This window comes from Haliaeetus albicilla, chromosome 13 (assembly GCF_947461875.1).
Source record: "Haliaeetus albicilla chromosome 13, bHalAlb1.1, whole genome shotgun sequence".
Classification (NCBI taxonomy): Eukaryota; Metazoa; Chordata; class Aves; order Accipitriformes; family Accipitridae; genus Haliaeetus; species Haliaeetus albicilla.
In genome coordinates this window covers 42,020,057-42,036,390 of record NC_091495.1, presented here as the reverse complement: position 1 = coordinate 42,036,390, position 16,334 = coordinate 42,020,057, and the positions used below count along the sequence as shown (strand labels likewise).

General features: G+C 48.5%; 2 protein-coding genes across 12 annotated transcripts in view; both read right to left on the bottom strand.

Annotated features, from left to right (window-relative positions):
* SLC4A5 (solute carrier family 4 member 5) overlaps positions 1-12,806 on the bottom strand; it is a 29,888-nt gene extending 17,082 nt beyond the window's left edge. For 2 of the 10 annotated variants that reach the window (XM_069801152.1, XM_069801153.1), the window contains exons 1-6: positions 11,320-12,802; positions 9,370-9,463; positions 8,975-9,166; positions 4,407-4,536; positions 1,746-1,906; positions 1,353-1,508 (exon numbers count right to left, since the gene is read on the bottom strand). In XM_069801152.1, coding sequence (XP_069657253.1) covers positions 1,353-1,508; positions 1,746-1,906; positions 4,407-4,536; positions 8,975-9,166; positions 9,370-9,442 — 712 coding nt within the window. In that variant the 5' untranslated portion in view covers positions 9,443-9,463; positions 11,320-12,802. Of the gene's footprint in view, positions 1-1,352; positions 1,509-1,745; positions 1,907-4,406; positions 4,537-7,768; positions 8,147-8,974; positions 9,167-9,369; positions 10,102-10,791; positions 10,912-11,319 lie in introns of those variants that run through there. The other 8 variants (XM_069801150.1, XM_069801155.1, XM_069801151.1 and 5 more) reach the window with 8 other exon arrangements.
* Positions 12,807-14,383: 1,577 nt separating this feature from the next.
* Positions 14,384-16,334, bottom strand: part of LOC104319163 (tetraspanin-15) — a 50,885-nt gene continuing 48,934 nt past the window's right edge. The window contains exons 8-9 of one of the 2 annotated variants that reach the window (XM_069801146.1): positions 14,664-14,907; positions 14,384-14,577 (exon numbers count right to left, since the gene is read on the bottom strand). In XM_069801146.1, coding sequence (XP_069657247.1) covers positions 14,668-14,907 — 240 coding nt within the window. In that variant the 3' untranslated portion in view covers positions 14,384-14,577; positions 14,664-14,667. Of the gene's footprint in view, positions 14,908-16,334 lie in introns of both variants that reach the window. The other variant, XM_009920782.2, reaches the window with a different exon arrangement.

Here is a 16,334-nt window from a genome sequence, read left to right as displayed (position 1 = left end):
GCTCCGTGCAAGGAGCCTGCACCACTCCATGCCCCACCAATGCTCTCTTCAAGGCTATAAATAGGTTCAGAAGTGCAATTTCTGTTACTTGGGAAGATCCAACACTTCAGCTTTTTAATCTCATAATTCTCCAGAGAAACCTACGCTTGAAATTTGCTGTGAACTTCTCACTTCAAAATATTTACATTGGCCACCACCAAGTTTCACGTTAACGTTTCTCCTCCTTAAAATGGTGACGAGTCCCATTTTTCATCTCAGATGTTTAAACTGAATTACTTCACTATAAAGACTTCCCTTTTCCCCCATGCATTTTCTGTGTTAAGCCCAGCATTTTCTCAGAAAACCTCCTGAATTCCAAAACCTGTGTTTTCCTTTTGGAAAACCATCTGGACCAGTTTTGTTGAGCTGCTCTGCATCTCTCTGAGAGAGCAGCTGCAACCACAGCATCTATCATCTTTTTTTGTTGTTTTGTTAAACCCACTAAAAATAATTATGAAATTCCCACTGGCCATGACCCTATTTTCAATGTGCCGGTGCCATTTATTCCAATACCACAGAGTTGCTGTTGGCACAAGAAATGTGAGGGACCCCTCTGCTCCTGCCAACGACCATCTTTTCCTTGGTGTCCCTGTTTGCAAACTCAAAGCAATGCCATCGTCTCAGCAAGGAACCAGAAACACAAAAGATGCCCCTATTTTCCCTATCTACAGGGACTAACCACCACATTTCCAAGTCCTGTTCCGTTTTGAGAGCTTCTGGGCAAACGTTAGCTCAGATATCTAGTCCTCCAATGTGGATGATGGCTGCCTTGAAACCTGGGGATGCCCACGGGGTGGCAATATTGCTTATTGATGGCCTCTTCCATGTGCGCTCTGAGCTCGGGCGCTGCTGTTTCTGGCTACCCGGGGAGCAGCCGAAGCCCGGCAAATCCCGGGCTCCACCAAATGACCTCTGTTTAAACCTAAGTAAATAATCTAGCGTGAAAACAAACAAATGCCCTTTTATAATGGCTCAAAAATAGGCAGGTTCAACTGCGGAGCAGACTGGATTTGTCTGTAGGCTGCTCTGCCAGAAAGCCCCTTGGCCAAGCAACCGCCAACGCCATTGTCCCTCACACAACGCCGTTGTCCATCTCAGCAGACATCTCCTTGGCCTCTGGCTCCCAATGACCCCCCACCCTTAAAGCCACCAGTGGCAGAGCTTTTGAGGTCTTTCGCAATGCAGTAAATAGTTGGGTGCCCCCAAAGGTTGGGTTTCCCTTTTTCATTCTCCTGAGATCTTCCTCCCCCCCGGGCTTGCTCACCAAAGTCTCAAGGATGCAATCGGGCACAGGTTGGACTCCAAGGACTCACTTGTGTTGGAGGAGACGGACTTGCCGATGTCGGCCAAAGACCGGTGGATTGGCTTCTTGGTTTGGTGACGGTGCTTCCTGAGGAGCACGTAGCTTATCTTCTCCCGCAGCTCCGGCTTGAGCAGACCGTCCTCAATCTGCTTCTCAATGACATCGTCTGCAAGCACCAAACAAGGGAGGTGCATGGGTTCCCCCACTGCAAACCCTCCCAGAAAGCTCAAGATAACAACACTCATCGAACCAAGTTGATGGCTCTCAACTCCTGTCTTTGCTTATTCCTGTGCAAGTTGGTTTATAGTTTCATGCAGCAAGTAAATGCATTTAAATCTGTTCCCAGCACTTCAGGACATGGAGAAAAAGCCATCCGAAACCACCAATACCCGCTGGCTCCTACCTATAATCTGGGGCAAAGAGTAGCCATCTAAGTCCAGGAGCACTGTTCCCGTCTGCAGACACGTCCGCAGCTCAAACAGGCTGTGCAAAGACAACGTGGACACGTGGGGCTTGCTCCACCTTTCACCACCTTCTTCCACCTTTTCTTCAAACTTTATCCACCTGAAATGACAGCAGCAACCAGGGGGATGGGCACGGGGTGGGGATGGTGTATGAGAAGAGAAGAGAATTGCTTTTCCTGTGGAGTTGCCCTTCTGCAGGCGGCTTTGGAAGCCTGAATTAAATCATCCTGCAAAGTTTTTGCTTGTTATTCAGGATGGGAATGGAGAAATCAAGTAATGTCATTAGATGAAGTACTGCTTGCATGGTTGCAGAGCAGAGCAAAACCTCTCGGCTCTATCACTGAACTCAACCCTGCAGATTTCACCCTCCTCAAATTGCTCCTGTGAGATTTGGGAGGTTTTCCTGTGGAGCTGACCTTGCCTTAGCCAGGATCTGCACCCACATGGACCAGCTGTGCATGCAAGAAAGCAAAAACCCAGGGCGTTGCAAATGTCTTTTTAATTTCTTAGCAACACTCAGATTTCAGCCTGGGTGCTCCATTCCCACAGTGGGAGACCAGAGGGTTTGCAAGCCCTTGGAAATCAGCCCTTCCACCTCCATTCCTTATTTTTACAAACCAAAGACTTCAGAGCAAATTCAAGAACATTGACTGATTTCTTCCAGCTCCCCAGGAATGGGGCTCAGGCTCTGGGGAGGGCAAGGAGCTCTCAGCAAGACGTCAAGTTGGGGAAGAAAGCTGCTTTTCCTTTACAGGAGGTTTGCAGGCTCTATGGATTAGCCTTCACAGGGCTTAACCTTACAACTTTTAACTGGTACAACTGGGATTTGGGCTCCTGCCGCCGCAGAGGGCACAGACGGAAAGGATGTAGGAGGACAAGGGTTTTTGGAAATAGCTGATGGCTCCTGAACGCTGCAGGGGAAGGGTGGGGAAAGTCTGGGATTGTATCAGCTGCTGGGGGTGCACTAAGATGCTGCTGCAAAGAGTAAATGCCATGTGTCCCTACTACAAAAGGCCCGAAAATATCATCTGGGAGTGCCAGGAATGGTCTTGTGCTGGGGACAAAACCCCAGCATATCCAAAAATAAAAAATTTGGCCCTAGTGCCCATCAATCCGAAGCTCCCCACCCCATTTTTTTTGCAGAAACCCGTTCTCCAGCCCTTTAAACAACACTGCTTTTACTGGGAGGAAATTCAAGCTTCCCGCCATAGCACCCACTAAGCCCCGCTGGTGCTTGCCCAAAGCCGATTAGGTCGCTTTTCGTTTCTTTTGTGCCCCGTCTTCCTGCCGAAAGTGGGTTATTAGCGTGCAGACGGGGTGGCAGCTTGGGGCGGCGTGTGGGACTCAAGGCATGTTTCCAGCAATGCCTTTGCCCCGGGACCAGCATCCCATGATGCTTTCGCCAAGGCTACAGCAAAACCCCATCTCCCTGCTGCGCTCAGCTTCTTTATTTCCATTTCTTTCCATTTCTTGCGGATTTAGCCACAGGTAGCACTGCTCCCACCAAGGAGCTGCTCTCCTGTGGCTAAAGAGGCTGAACCGCTCCTCGCCAGAGAGCGGAAATCCGGGACTTGAGAAACCTCCGTCTCCCTGATGAAAATCCCAATACAAGTGCTGATTTTTTGCCTTCCAAGCTTTTTGGGGTGTGGGGAGGGATGAGTAGATACAGACCTATGCAAAATTGGGGGTTGAAAAATAAAGGATTTTAGCAACAGCATCCCTGGGCTTCTGTGTTTTGAGCAGGGACACCAACCAGGAGGATGCTTAAGAACTTTCCAAATTTTTGGTGATGCAAATGACCAGCCAAGAGATAGGAGGAGCACCCTCAGGGCCTGATCCTGCTCACTCCCCATTCCTCGGGCAAACCTCCACACCCAGACTCAGAAATCCCGCATGTGCTACTGAAAAGAAAGGGCTTGGGATGCCATGAGCATCCCTGACTCCCTTCCCAAATGTCCCCCCAAAAACCCCAACCCTGCTAGTCCTTGCACAGCCAAGGCTAGGAAGAGAAAATCCCACTAGGATTTGAGATTTTTCCCTTGGATAAGCTCCTAATTCAATAAAGCGAACGCCACTTGCAACTCCTCTAATACTTTTATTAAAGACGAAGTGGGTGGGGTTTTATTATTATTATTGCTTGAGGGGTGGGAGAAGTTTAACTCTTGGACTGGTCAGCAAAATTTGGCGGCGGGGGGGGAGGAAGACCTGGGAAAATGTTCTTTATGTCCCCTATTCCCATTTCCCAGCTCTCTGCTCTAATTCTCCAGTTTCCCAGCATGTTATCCCAGTTTTTTTCACCCTCCCAGCCCTTTCCGCAGGACTTTGCTCTCATGCTACAACTGGGAATGGGAAAAACCCCAGCTCTGGGGTCGATCCAACCTGGGGAGACGCTGGACAAGATAGGAAATCTTCCTCCCTTCTTCCTCCTCCTCCTCGGCAGGCCGCAGCTGCCGTGCAAAGCCCCCCAAAACACCATGTTTTCTGCATTTCCCTAATTCAAGCATGGCTTTTTTAACCTCATTAAAAATGATGCTCATTCCCTGACCCCGTTTCCACCCAGGGATATTTAGGGGGGGGATCTTTTCAACCCAAAGCTTCACCTGGCTGACTCTTTCCATTCCATCTCCTCGCCGTCGTGCTGCAGCGTGTCCATCTCTGTGAAGAGCGTGGGGTTGGGAGGCTCATCGTCTTCCCCCAAGATGTAGCGAAGTCGTTCGGCAGCCGGTGACACTGCCGGGGGGAAGGAAAAAAAAGGTTTACCATCGGCTGGAGACAACATGATCCTGTGCCATTCCCATATGGAAAGCTCCGGAGGGGTAAAAAGGGATCTGTAGGGCTATTTAGGATCCTGGGGTCAAAAAAGGAGATTTTGAGGGAAATGACAAAGGTGAGAGACATTGAGGAGTGGGGAAACTCTAAGTAGTTGTGTCCCAAAATCCCTGTGCAAAGAGATACAGAATGCTGGCAGAAAGGATGAGTGGAGGCTGCATAGCAGCTAGGAAGGGAATATATAGGTCCCGGCTGGGAATTGAGGAATGTGGCCACCCCTATATACAATTCCCTTTCCAGGAGCATTATGTGCCCCATTTCCATGGAGTATCCCACATTTTCCCCTACCACAGAGCCTGTTTTTGCCAGGTTAGAGCCATCTGCCATCAGCAACCAAATCCTTACGGTGTCTGACACTGCGCATCGGGATGCACGAGTGCTCGGCACACGTTTTCCCACTGGATCCCCGAGGGGAACGTGTATCATTTGAGGGGAATAATACAAATTTACCATTTCTGCAGGAAAAATCCAGCTTCTTGCTGCAAATAACCAGCCAGGCTGGGGAGGGCACTTAGAGCCTCCTGCTCCCTGCGGTGTGTTTTGGGAAGGGGAGCGGTGACATGTCACCCCCCTGCAAACCTCCTGACTGATGGGAAAAAGGATTTTAATCTTTGGTGCATTCCCTGCAGCCACGGGAGGGTGATGGACCTGCCCTCTCCACCTGAAAAAAAGCCAGGCTGGGCTTTCTTTTAACCCTCTCCATCTTCCCGTGTTTTTTTAGCAAAGCCTCCTAATTTTGGTCACAAGGAGGAATCAAACACCAGGGTATGAACCTGGACGTGGCATGGATGGGACTGCTCCCCAGTTGCCCCATTATTCAAACGAGAGGTTAAAATCAGCGCTACTCCAGGCTCTGTGGAAATGGTGCATTTTTAATAAAATCTTGGGTCTTAGCCCTCTCCTAATACAGCAGGAGTTAATCCATCTCGGAAAATGTCTTTGCTAGCAGAATCTTTCTGTTCTCAAACCTAGGAATAAGAAAGCTTGGTGATACGGTACGCAAAAAAGCAGGTAATTAAATTGCTGTGCGCAAGCAGTGGAAAAACCAGGAATATTGCCCTGTCCCCTCACCAAAGGAGACGAAACCCAAGTCGCGGCGGCCGTGAAAGAATAGGATGTCCCTTGCGCTCTAGGCTGAGCCTGCTTAACTGCTTAAACCCTTTAAGCCCCACCACCAGGACTAAAGCCCTGTTGTCAAGTCCTCCTTCCACTTCCATAAGCTTCATTATTATGATTATTAAGATTATTAATATTCCTGTTAATTTTAGAGCTGGGCTACGTGCCTGGAGGGCTTCAGGCTCTTTAAGCCTAAGTGCTGTTCGCGTAAGAGGGGATGAAATCGGTGCAATACCAGTACCCCCCCGCCCCCAGCCTCACGCCGTCTGCTTTGCTCTGCAGCCCAAACCTTGAATTTCCTGCAAAATCCCAAACTCACTGCAAATGCAATAAGCTGGACCACAAAAAAAAAGAAATTTGCTGGGAATAGCCACCTCGGGTGGGATCTCTGGATGCATTTGTAAAAAAAGAAGAATTTGCAATTTTGCAGGAGGTGGTGGCGGAGGGGTTAGAGCTTTGCAAATCCTCAACTTCGTCGTTGCTGCTCCCAGCTCTGCCCGAATTCCCCCCTTGGGTGCTTAAGAACGGGTCCCTCCTGCTTCGACCTGCCAGAGGGTCCCCCCAGCAACTTGTTTTGGGGGTGTCGTGGCTGTGACACTCTTTAACCGCTAGAAACCACAAAAAATAAATGAAAGCTTGCACATAAAGAGCTTTTTGGGGATTTTTAAGCTTTTTTTCCCCATCATCCCCCAGTTTAAGGAATAAACCTATCTCTCAACACGTAACATGTGCTTCCTGGCAGCAGCTGCCTCTCCCCGCCGCTCACTGACCCGAGCAAAGAGCCGGTTACTAAACCAACAATGCTGGGGCTTGGCTACGCAGCCAAAATTCATGGGATTTATTCACCTGGAGGACCCTTTCGTGCCCGGGAAAGCACCCAGCCCGGCATCTGGTTACAGCCCAGTTCTGGGTGATTTTTATTTTTTTTTTCCTCCTGGAAATATGATCCAGCACCTAAACTAATCCCGGGAAGCAGCAGGTATTCACTTAGGAGGATATACTGTATAGTGGTGTCCAGGGCTTGGCACCTCTGGGGAACGCAAGAGTAAAACTGCTGCAGCGACACTGACCAAAATCCACAAAGCCACCCTAAAACTGGCATCTATTTCTTGCAAGACACAGTTCAACAGGTGCCCAGAGCAGATCCGTACCTCCCCGAACCAGCTTTTATGATGGGAAAACACTCAAAGCTGCAATTCCTGCTTTACACCCATCAAACCTCCACTGTGATTTCAGCCATGGTGGGTTCCGAATCAAACCCAGAGCCACAGAATTAGCTCAGCAGTAACACTGGTGATAATATAGGATAATTGTATGTACACAAGAACCTGCATTTCCACAGGTCATCGGACAGGGCAGACCAGTTGCACTGATTTATACCCCCTTTAATTTGAGGTGCACAGAGCCCTTCACACCCCAACTTTGATCGAGCAGTAAAACCTCGCCTAGCAATGCTTTCCCAAATGAAAAATCCCACTCTGGCCACAGGTACAATTAAAAAAGGTGATAAAATGGGGGATGGGGGAACGCGGTACCGCCCGGGCTTTGCAGTCCAGCTGGGCAGCAGGACTGAGCCTTATTGAAGGCTCTGGCTCGTTAACCATCCGCTGCCGTAGTCCTTCTGAATACGCGACAGCCTTTCCCCAGGGTTTCATGGCTCAGAATGTTCCCCTCCCTCCCAAAAAAAGAGGAAACTGGAGTGCACATGCCATGGGATTAGATGCTCCATTCCTGTTCAAGAAACCCCTAGGTCTGGGAGACTTTTCTCCTTCCAAATATCATCTTTCCTGCTTCCTTGCTGCTGGGGAGCAGTGGAAGCTGATACAGTTCCCCCCCACCTTATATTTCTGGGGTGAGCTTTGGAGCTTGGAGCTCTGAGCGAGCTCTCAACCCAACCCCATGCAGGCTCCCAAGTTGCTTTAACAAGGGAAAAGCAAAGCCAAAAAAAAAAAAGGAGCCTTTCTTCCCTTCCAGCTCCCCCCGCCACGGACGCCAAAGAGCGATGGAAATAACTTACCTGGAATTGTTTCCATTTTTTCCCCCATTTCTTCCCGGCTAAACCAAACCTTTGCTGCACGGTACAAAAAAAACCCCAAAAAACCAAACCCCCAAACTTCCTCCTTTATCCACTCAGGCTTGTTAAACTCCCAAGGCTTAAGGAGCAGATTATAGAGAATATAAAGCACTTTCCTTTCCCTTTGGCTCTCATGACGGGAAGTTACCAAATCAAACGGGATGCATGTAGGAGAGGTGAGCACTTTGGATGGCAGCGGGATGGCGTGAGTGAGAAAGGGGAGGGAGGGAGAGGTGGGAGGACAGAAATCAAAGGTTTGGAGGTATTTTGTGGAGGGTTTCTGTTTCTCAGCCGGAACGAGGTGGGAAAACCCCCTCCAAACTCAGGGCAGAGAATTTTTCTGGGAAGAAAACCCCTGGGGGAAAGCGGGGCTGCTGTAGAGTTGAGGCTTTTTGGGGTGTTCTTCCTCCATAAAATGACTTTGGCCCCCCCCCCCCCCAAACCAGCCCAGTGTTAGATCCAGTGGCATTCATCGCCTGCGGAAAGGAGGGGACGTGGTCCCGCTCGCGCTGCCACCGAAGGCATGAAGGAGCTGCAAGCAAAGCCCGTTGCAAATAAAAAAAACTCTCCCCATGAAAAAAAATTAAAAAAAAGGAAAACTTCTCCTTCTGTAGGCAAAAGCAAAGCTGAGCCTCTGCCCACTCTGCTGAGCCGTGACATGGTCTGCTCGACATAAAAACAAATGCAAATTTCCATAGGGGGGGCTGAAAAAAAACCCAGACAACCCCAAGAGATCGACAGCTGCTTTGCTGTGCAAAATGTTAATCTTCACTAAGGAGATTTAACGAGACCGGGCAAAGCCTTGGGCAAAAGCCTGTCGGGAACAAGGTGTGATGCCCAGAGGACGTCTGCACTGCCGGGATCCCGCTGTACCCAGATTTCTTCGTTAGCAACCACCCAAGGGCAAAGACAACTTCTTTTTTAGCCCGCCCATCACCTACACAGCCTCAAATCCCATTTCACACCCCATGCCCGGCTCTCAGAGACATCCACAGGGAAAAATAAACCTGCGAAGCATCAGGAAAAGCAGTGCCAAATGCAAACACCAGACCAAGCAACATGGCTAGGTGCATGGGGGCGATTTAATCCCGGATTAAATGACGCTGCAAAAGCCCTTCTGCTTTTTCCGGAAGCCCGAGGGTGACTCACTGGTCCTGCTGGCGTTGTCGTTGCCACTCTCGTAGCAGCCGTGGCCACCATCATCGGTGTCGGAGCGATCCTGGCGCTCGTAGTGCCGCTCGCTCTCGCTCGTCCTATCCCGGCTGGAGGCAGATCTTCGCCGACGCCGTTTCCTCCGGTAGCCCCGCGGCACTGGCACCCCGATGTAGATGGAGTGGTAATCTGGGGGTGGGGGGGAGGGGGAATACGCTTTAGAAAAAAAGCCAGGGAAATATTTGCCTTCTTCCCACCAGGCTTAAAGCACCCACAGAAGCTTTTCCCATGTTGTGCATGGGATGTGCCGAGCTGAGCGCCAGGAGATCTGATGCATCAGCCAGCAGGAAAGACCCCGCTGCAATGTGGGGCATCCCCAAGGTTTCGCTCACCTTCCTCATCTTCATATCTCCTCCTCGAGCTGCTGAGCCCTCTCTCGCTCATCCCATCCTCATCCTCCAGCATGGTCCCGCTGCTTGGAGAGAGCTGAGCCGTGGGGAGGAGAAAGGAGAAAGATTTTAAAGGGTGCTGGGCAGGGGAACAGCTCTTTGCACGCCCAGCAGGTGCTCCCCACTATGGGAATCCTTCACGTGTGATCCCAGTGAAATCACGGAATCCTTCCCGGCCGGGGTTGGATGCTCCGGGGAGCCGGGACCTTCCCTGCGGATGCACCGGGGACCCTCCGGCACCTCCTGCAAGCGCCCACGTCTCGCCTCAGCAAGTTCTCAGTCCTGCCTCGCTCTGCGCCAGCCCTGCCTGCGCTCCACCTCCACTCTCCCCATATTGAAGAAAATCCGGATAAATTTCACCGGGGTTACGTCTCTGGTCTCTTATTTCTGCTGCTCAAAGGAAGGCGTAAGTGAAGCGTAAGAGATTATTGCAGAGATTTGCTGATACAATTACGGACACAAGTTCAGTTAACAGGGGTTGCTTGCTGGCAATAAGCACCCGTTTAATTTTCAGGGGGCACCTGCACAGATAAAAGGGTTTTGCAGAAGCAGAGCTCGTTTTTCCCCATCTCCTAAGCACAGATTTTACACCGCACACGTGCTGTCGCTTCCAGGTATCTTCCTCCAAACCTGCTGTTTTATTCCCCATATGAGTTTCTTTGGATTTTGCCACGGATGCTAATTAATCTCCTAATTATCTGACCTCCAGTGATTGCCTTTCACACTTGACTTGGATGGGAGAATGGTTACTATTCATGGCAGCCCGGTCGATGCCTCCCAAAGTCACTTTGAGAGCGGTCAGAGAGCCAGCCTCTCCACGTCCCTCGTTCCGGCTGCTTGCATCCATGGCAATATCATATCACTATCCATCTATTTTAGGGAAGAAAAAAATCTCAATTCAAGCCAAATAGGTTAAAAATATAAAGTGAAGGGGGTGTGCACCTAAATAGCTGGAAAGGTCCGAGGCTGGCCAGGTTGACTCTGCTTGGGTTGCCCAATTATTGACCCATTTTCCCCCAAGGCAAAGACTATCTTTAGCCCGATACAGGCTCCAGCCTTAACCCGGTTGCTGTTTGAAGACACCTCTTAATATAACAGATTTGGGATTTTTTTTTTTGGACCACATTAACTCAACACTTTTTGCACAGGTGCAGGAACCAATTTATTTTAGGGGCAAACACCTCTGGAGGGACAACAGTGCCCCAAACCTGGGTGTATTAAGGGATAACATCAGTCACAAGCCTTGGCTTCCTGGGAATAACATTATGGGGCTAATTCTGAGGATTTTAGGAAGCTGGTGCTGGCAGGAGAAACCATGAAATACCACCCAGCTGCAGGCATAAATATTTTTGCTCTAAAAACAACCTGGTATCTTCTAACAGATGAAGTGCCACAAAGCCCCCCAAAAGAGATTTCCCCACGAGCTTCAGCACTAGGTCAGGGTCTCCAGATGATGGATGGGGATACACAACCCTTCAGCTGGGTCTATATTGGGAAGAAATATGACTTTTTTTGCAATCTAGCTTGGCTGGCGAGATCTCTACCACAGCTCTGTTGGGCAGCAAAAATAACCCATCTTCTGATAAACCCACGCTTTGTTAGATCGACTGATAAATGAAACGTCCTGATTGATTATGGCTGATTTATGAGAGTCATATAGCCTAGGATTTTTTCCTCTAATTTTTTACATATAAAACTCCCCCCCCCAAAAAAAACCCTTGCATACAAACACAAGCACGACGCAGACTGTAACTGTTGGAAAACATGACTGTAAGTGCACTAGAAGTAAGGGGAGGAAAAGGAGAGCGCTGTTATCTTTGTCAATTCAAAATGCCCACTACCCCCACCAGCTCTCAGTTCCACAAAACCAAGTTTTACTGTTAATAAACTCACCTTGAGCTTCCCCAAAATTCTCAGAAATCGGAGGATGGATGGGGCCGCAGAGTAAAGTCACGGGTGCTAGTGGGTGCGGGAGCCCAGATTGCCTTGAGATAAAACTGCTCTTGCAACCATCATATCGATGCCTACTGCCAAACGCTTTGTAGCTCCCAGGTTAAAATGTATTTTGGGTGACACTGATTGACTTTGGGAGCAGAAAGGCATCACGGGATGCAAATAGACCTCCAGAGAGGATGGGACATTCAAGCCACCAGAGACCTGGTCTTGCGCAGTGATGGTTTCTAGATATCAGACCACCGGGATGTAGGAAAATTCAAGTTGTCCATCCCCAACTTGCAGGATCTGTGTCTTCTGGGGTTGTTGGGGGGCGGGGGTTGCATCAGTTTTGGCTCAATCGCTAGGGATTTGGGAGGGCAACTGCTTTTATTTTTTTGCTCTGTGCCATATCATGTACATCTGATCTTAAGGAATGGGAGTAAAATTCATCAGGGAGGTGCAGAGAAGCATCAACATCAGTGAGAAAGCTCCTAAAACCTCTAGGGACAAGAGGATCAGCCCCTGGGCCATCAAATACAGTTTGGGGAAGGGGGAGGTGTTGATGAGGGTTGCACAACGAATTATTTTGCAGTTTCCATGCTTTGCTTTTAACGTGTTGAACATCCGTAAATTTCATTTCATGAAAACCAAGCTCCCAGTCACACGAGTATGCCTGCTTTGCTTCCCGAGCTGTCCGCTTCTATTTAACGCCTGGCTTGCTCCCCTCCACTTAGCCTTTTAACAGGGGTATCAATAAATCCACATCAAAGCAATGCCCGGCACTTCGTCACAACTGGCCTCATCGTTAAACTAAAAAACGAGGATTGGGAAACCAGAGTTTGTGCTTTAAGGTCATCCGATATCGGGGCTTTTCTCTTGCCTCTGGGGAGATTATTCGATGGCACGATCCAGAGTCTCAGCAGAAGCAAAGCAAAACCTGTTTGATACTTTATCCCTGCTCCCATTTTCCTCCCAGCTTCTGTTTTATTAGATTTGCTCTTCCATGTGTAGCAGGGTCAGGTCTGGAGCAAGGCAGCCATGATTTCAAGATGCAAAATTTAGGGTGAATTAGGGAATATTATTGGCATCCTGTTTATTTAGACTTAGGAGGCATGTTTGTAAGCAGGGAGAAAAGCTTTTGCAAAGCGCACTTATGATTTCATGCTCTTGCTTAAATCTACCTTTCCTGTTTTCCAGGCATTTGCAGACCAACTGTCCATGGGAATAGGGGAGCCGGGTGCCCAAGCTGATGCATAAATCGACTTCTCCCCATCTCCCATTGCTCACCACCTGCCAAAAACCAGTATTAATCTGGACATGAAAACCTGTTTGCATCCGACCAGTTCAATGCTGTCTGTGCCGGGGTCCAGCATCAGCAGGCTCTGCCCAGCCAGGAAAATGGAATAAAGATGTTGGTGGCTGCTTGTCCTGTAAATAAAGAGAAAATAATAAAAATGAACTTTCTTTCTCCAAATACATGGAAATACAAAGAGCAGGCTGAATTTATCAGTTTGTATTTCTTAAGGTTTTACTAAACACCTCCTGGAGAGAGGGGGAAGAAGGAAGAAAAGCAAAATCCCAGAGCCCACGAGCTGCCTGGGTAAAGGCAGCAACCCTGTTATTCCTTAAACAATCACGCTCACCCAATTTCCCTGGGCTGCAGGTTTTACCTTCCTCACTTGCAAAAAACCAAAACCCCAATTTTGGCCATACTGTTTTAAAAAAATTCAATAACCCTACCGCTCAGCTCTTGAGGTTCCCAGCTCCGTTTTCAACGTGATTTGCAGAAAAAACCCACAGTCCCAAAAGTGTTTTTTCAAGCCTGTGCTGAGGATTGCTTCTCGTTTAGTTAAAAAATAAAGCCTGAAAACAGTCAGAAGAGGGAGACAGAGCCCGGCAGTCGCGCTCACCCACTTTTTCCTGCTTGAGCATCCAACTAAACGAAGCCAGCCTCTGGCTTCCAAAATACCCTTATTAATAAAAAACACCACTAATAAACCCAACGTTTCCTTCACCGAGCAGTGCTGCAAACACATTGGTCTTCTGAAAAATAGACCTTTTTTTTCTTTGCATTTCACTTTTGAGATGATTCCTCTTGCTTGATAGATGTGGCAGCTACAGCTGCCCCAGGGTACCCGTGGGATTTGGGTACATCGGGAGAGAGAACAGGTCCCTGATCTATGCTCCCTCCTCTGCATTTGACTTACGGGTGCTGGGGGAAGCTTTATCATCAGTAGGTTATTGCTGAGCCTGCACCAGAGCAGCCCAGGGACCTTTGCAGAGGGTTTCACTGTTGTTTGTTGTTTTTTTTTTTAATAAAACCACACTCATATTTTTGCAATTCATCTGCTTGAGGTTTCCCTCTATGAGCCCATTTCCCAATGTGGCTCAATTTACCGGTCTGGGGTTGGATGCAAGACACGTCGGCTATTTAATTCCTATATTCCGAGTGATGTGGGAGGGAATTGCCGCCTTGATCACAAAGTTGTCCTAAAAATGAAATACTATAAAAGGTAATTCCTTACCTGGTCATTAGAGGTTGGTCTCCAGCAGAGGGGAGTTACCACCATCTCCAGGGGCAGCACGTTGCCACGACAAAGCTGTCTTTGCTTTAAAAATTGCTAGGCTCTCCTTTTCCTTGCCTGGGGATAAAAACTGAAAGCCGCAGTTCATGGGGAAGAGCTGGAAACCTTCAGAAATGGGTGTTTTCCCCCTGTGCAAGCCTTGCCCAAACATTCACCTCACTCCAGGAGGAGGAAGTTGTGCCTCCCTGGGGATCTGATTCCTGGAAAAGCCCTTTGGAAAGGCTCTGCAGAGCAAGCTGCTCCATTTTTTCCTTTAGTTATGTCTTTCTGGGCCCTGGGCACACCCGGGCTCTGGCCACATCTAGGGATCTACCATAAAGCCACTATTTTTCAGGAGATCGGGCTAAATATAACTATAAAGATACCACAAAGTGCAATAATGATGGTGCCGCTTCCCTCCCCGATGGCCTGACTGGCATGCAGCGAGTGGAAGCGACTTTGCAAAACACGACAGTAGTCACATTTATTGTGTAAAAAAAACCCCTAAAAACCAAATAAGGAGATGTACAAATGCTTCAAAATGCCAAGGTAGCGAAAGGACCCGGGGGAGCTCACGTGCCCGCACGGTGCATTGCAGTTTTTATAACCCTCCAGCGTTACTTTACAGTTTCTCCCAAAGTATCTCCTGAACCTGAGAAGATAAATCACATTATTTCCACATTCAATACCCTCTGCCTCCCTAAGAGCTTTGCTCCAAGCTGCCTTTCAGTCCTCCACCTTCTCACACTTTGCTGTGGCAGATGGTGCCTTCCTCTTCCTCCTCGTCTTCCTCATCCTCAGCATTGACAGGAATGTAGCCTCCTTCCTTGGGTAAACACCAGCACCAGCCCGCGCCGCTCAGATCCACCGCCCCGAAGCTGAAATCCCGCATCTCCAGGATCTTGAAGTCAACAGTGTCCAGTTTGGAGTAGATCTCGTTGAGCTTTTGCCAATACAGCCAAGCCATCACGAGGCCGATCACCTGCAAAATATGAGCGTTAAAACTGCTATAGTCGTACAAACTCTTCCAGAAGGTCTTCTCCTGCAAGGGGTGCTGTCACCCGCACTTCCAAACCCGGCCATGAGACAAGAGAGGACAATTCCCAGTAAAAGCTTCTGACAAAGCAACAGCCTCGTTGTCCAACTCATTAACGGCCACGTCCAACTCACAACTTCCCACATCAGCCCTGACAGACGGATGCGGATTAGTTGGACGTCACCACGAGCATTGCAAAGAGAGAGGCAGAGGTCCAGGCTCTTGCTAAAATTAAGACATTGCTGCAAGCATGGTGCCACGGATTATTTCCCATTTCCCTGCTGGCTGTCAGCGAATTAAAAAATACACTTTAAATCTTTAGGACAAGGGGAGAAAAAAGCATTTTCATCAGCACACGATTTCAAGTGCATTGCTTTGATTTCTCCTGATGTTTCCTTTGCAGTGCTACGCTGTGGTGGCTACGAACATTAGGCAATAAGCCTTTGTGAGGAGCTATTTGCAGGCCAGATGCTGATGAGTGGCACAGTGGCAATCAGAGGATTGTTAGCACAAACTGCATCTTTTGTACTAAACCTTTACCCACCTTGACTACTGATCTGTAGAAATAAGGTTTATTCTCTATAAGCCCCAGATGTTTTGGGGTCAGCACCAGGATACAAACTGCAGTTTTATAGATATTTTCAATGAGTGAGATGGGATGGAGAAGGACAAGACCATCTTGAGCGTCAGGGCTCTTCTTCTCATTTTCAAGGCTAGTAGTTAACAAGTTTTTTCTGCATAACCATTCCTTGCAACAAAGAGTCAATAAATAACCCAGTTGCACCTGTACCATCCATCAGCTGGAATCTCCTGTGCTATTGCAGCACATTGGTTTTGGAGCTGAAAAATGTTATTAATCATTTCTATGGGTCCTAATTGAGTCGTCGTTAAATAGCCTGGAAAGTGGGAACATTAAGAGAAAGATAAATGGGGATAAGAGCAAAAGGTTGTAATGCATCTTAAATTAGGGACCATTTTATCCCATAGTGGAAAGGGAAAAGTGTTTACCCAGAGGAGGCTGCAGAAAATGGAGGCAAAAAACTTCACAGGGAAAAAGCAAATCAGGTAAGTGTCACCCAGCGAGCTGAAAGCAAGCAGGCAAATACAAACATCACTGGGGTTTATTAATCTGTCTTTCAGAAACAGAGAAATGCCCTGTCATCTGCACGAGCAGCTTGCACCTTGCACATAAGCTGCCCCAAAACAGCTCAATATTTACTTTGCCTTCCCAAATTCACCTGGAGGTGGAATCCAAGGAGACCCCCTGGATCAACAACTCTTCCTTCAACAAGTTGGAAGACCACATCCTTGGAGATGCTCTCCCAACATGGAGAGTCCTTCCTTGAAGTGCTCAGTTGGAGCTTGCCCCATTT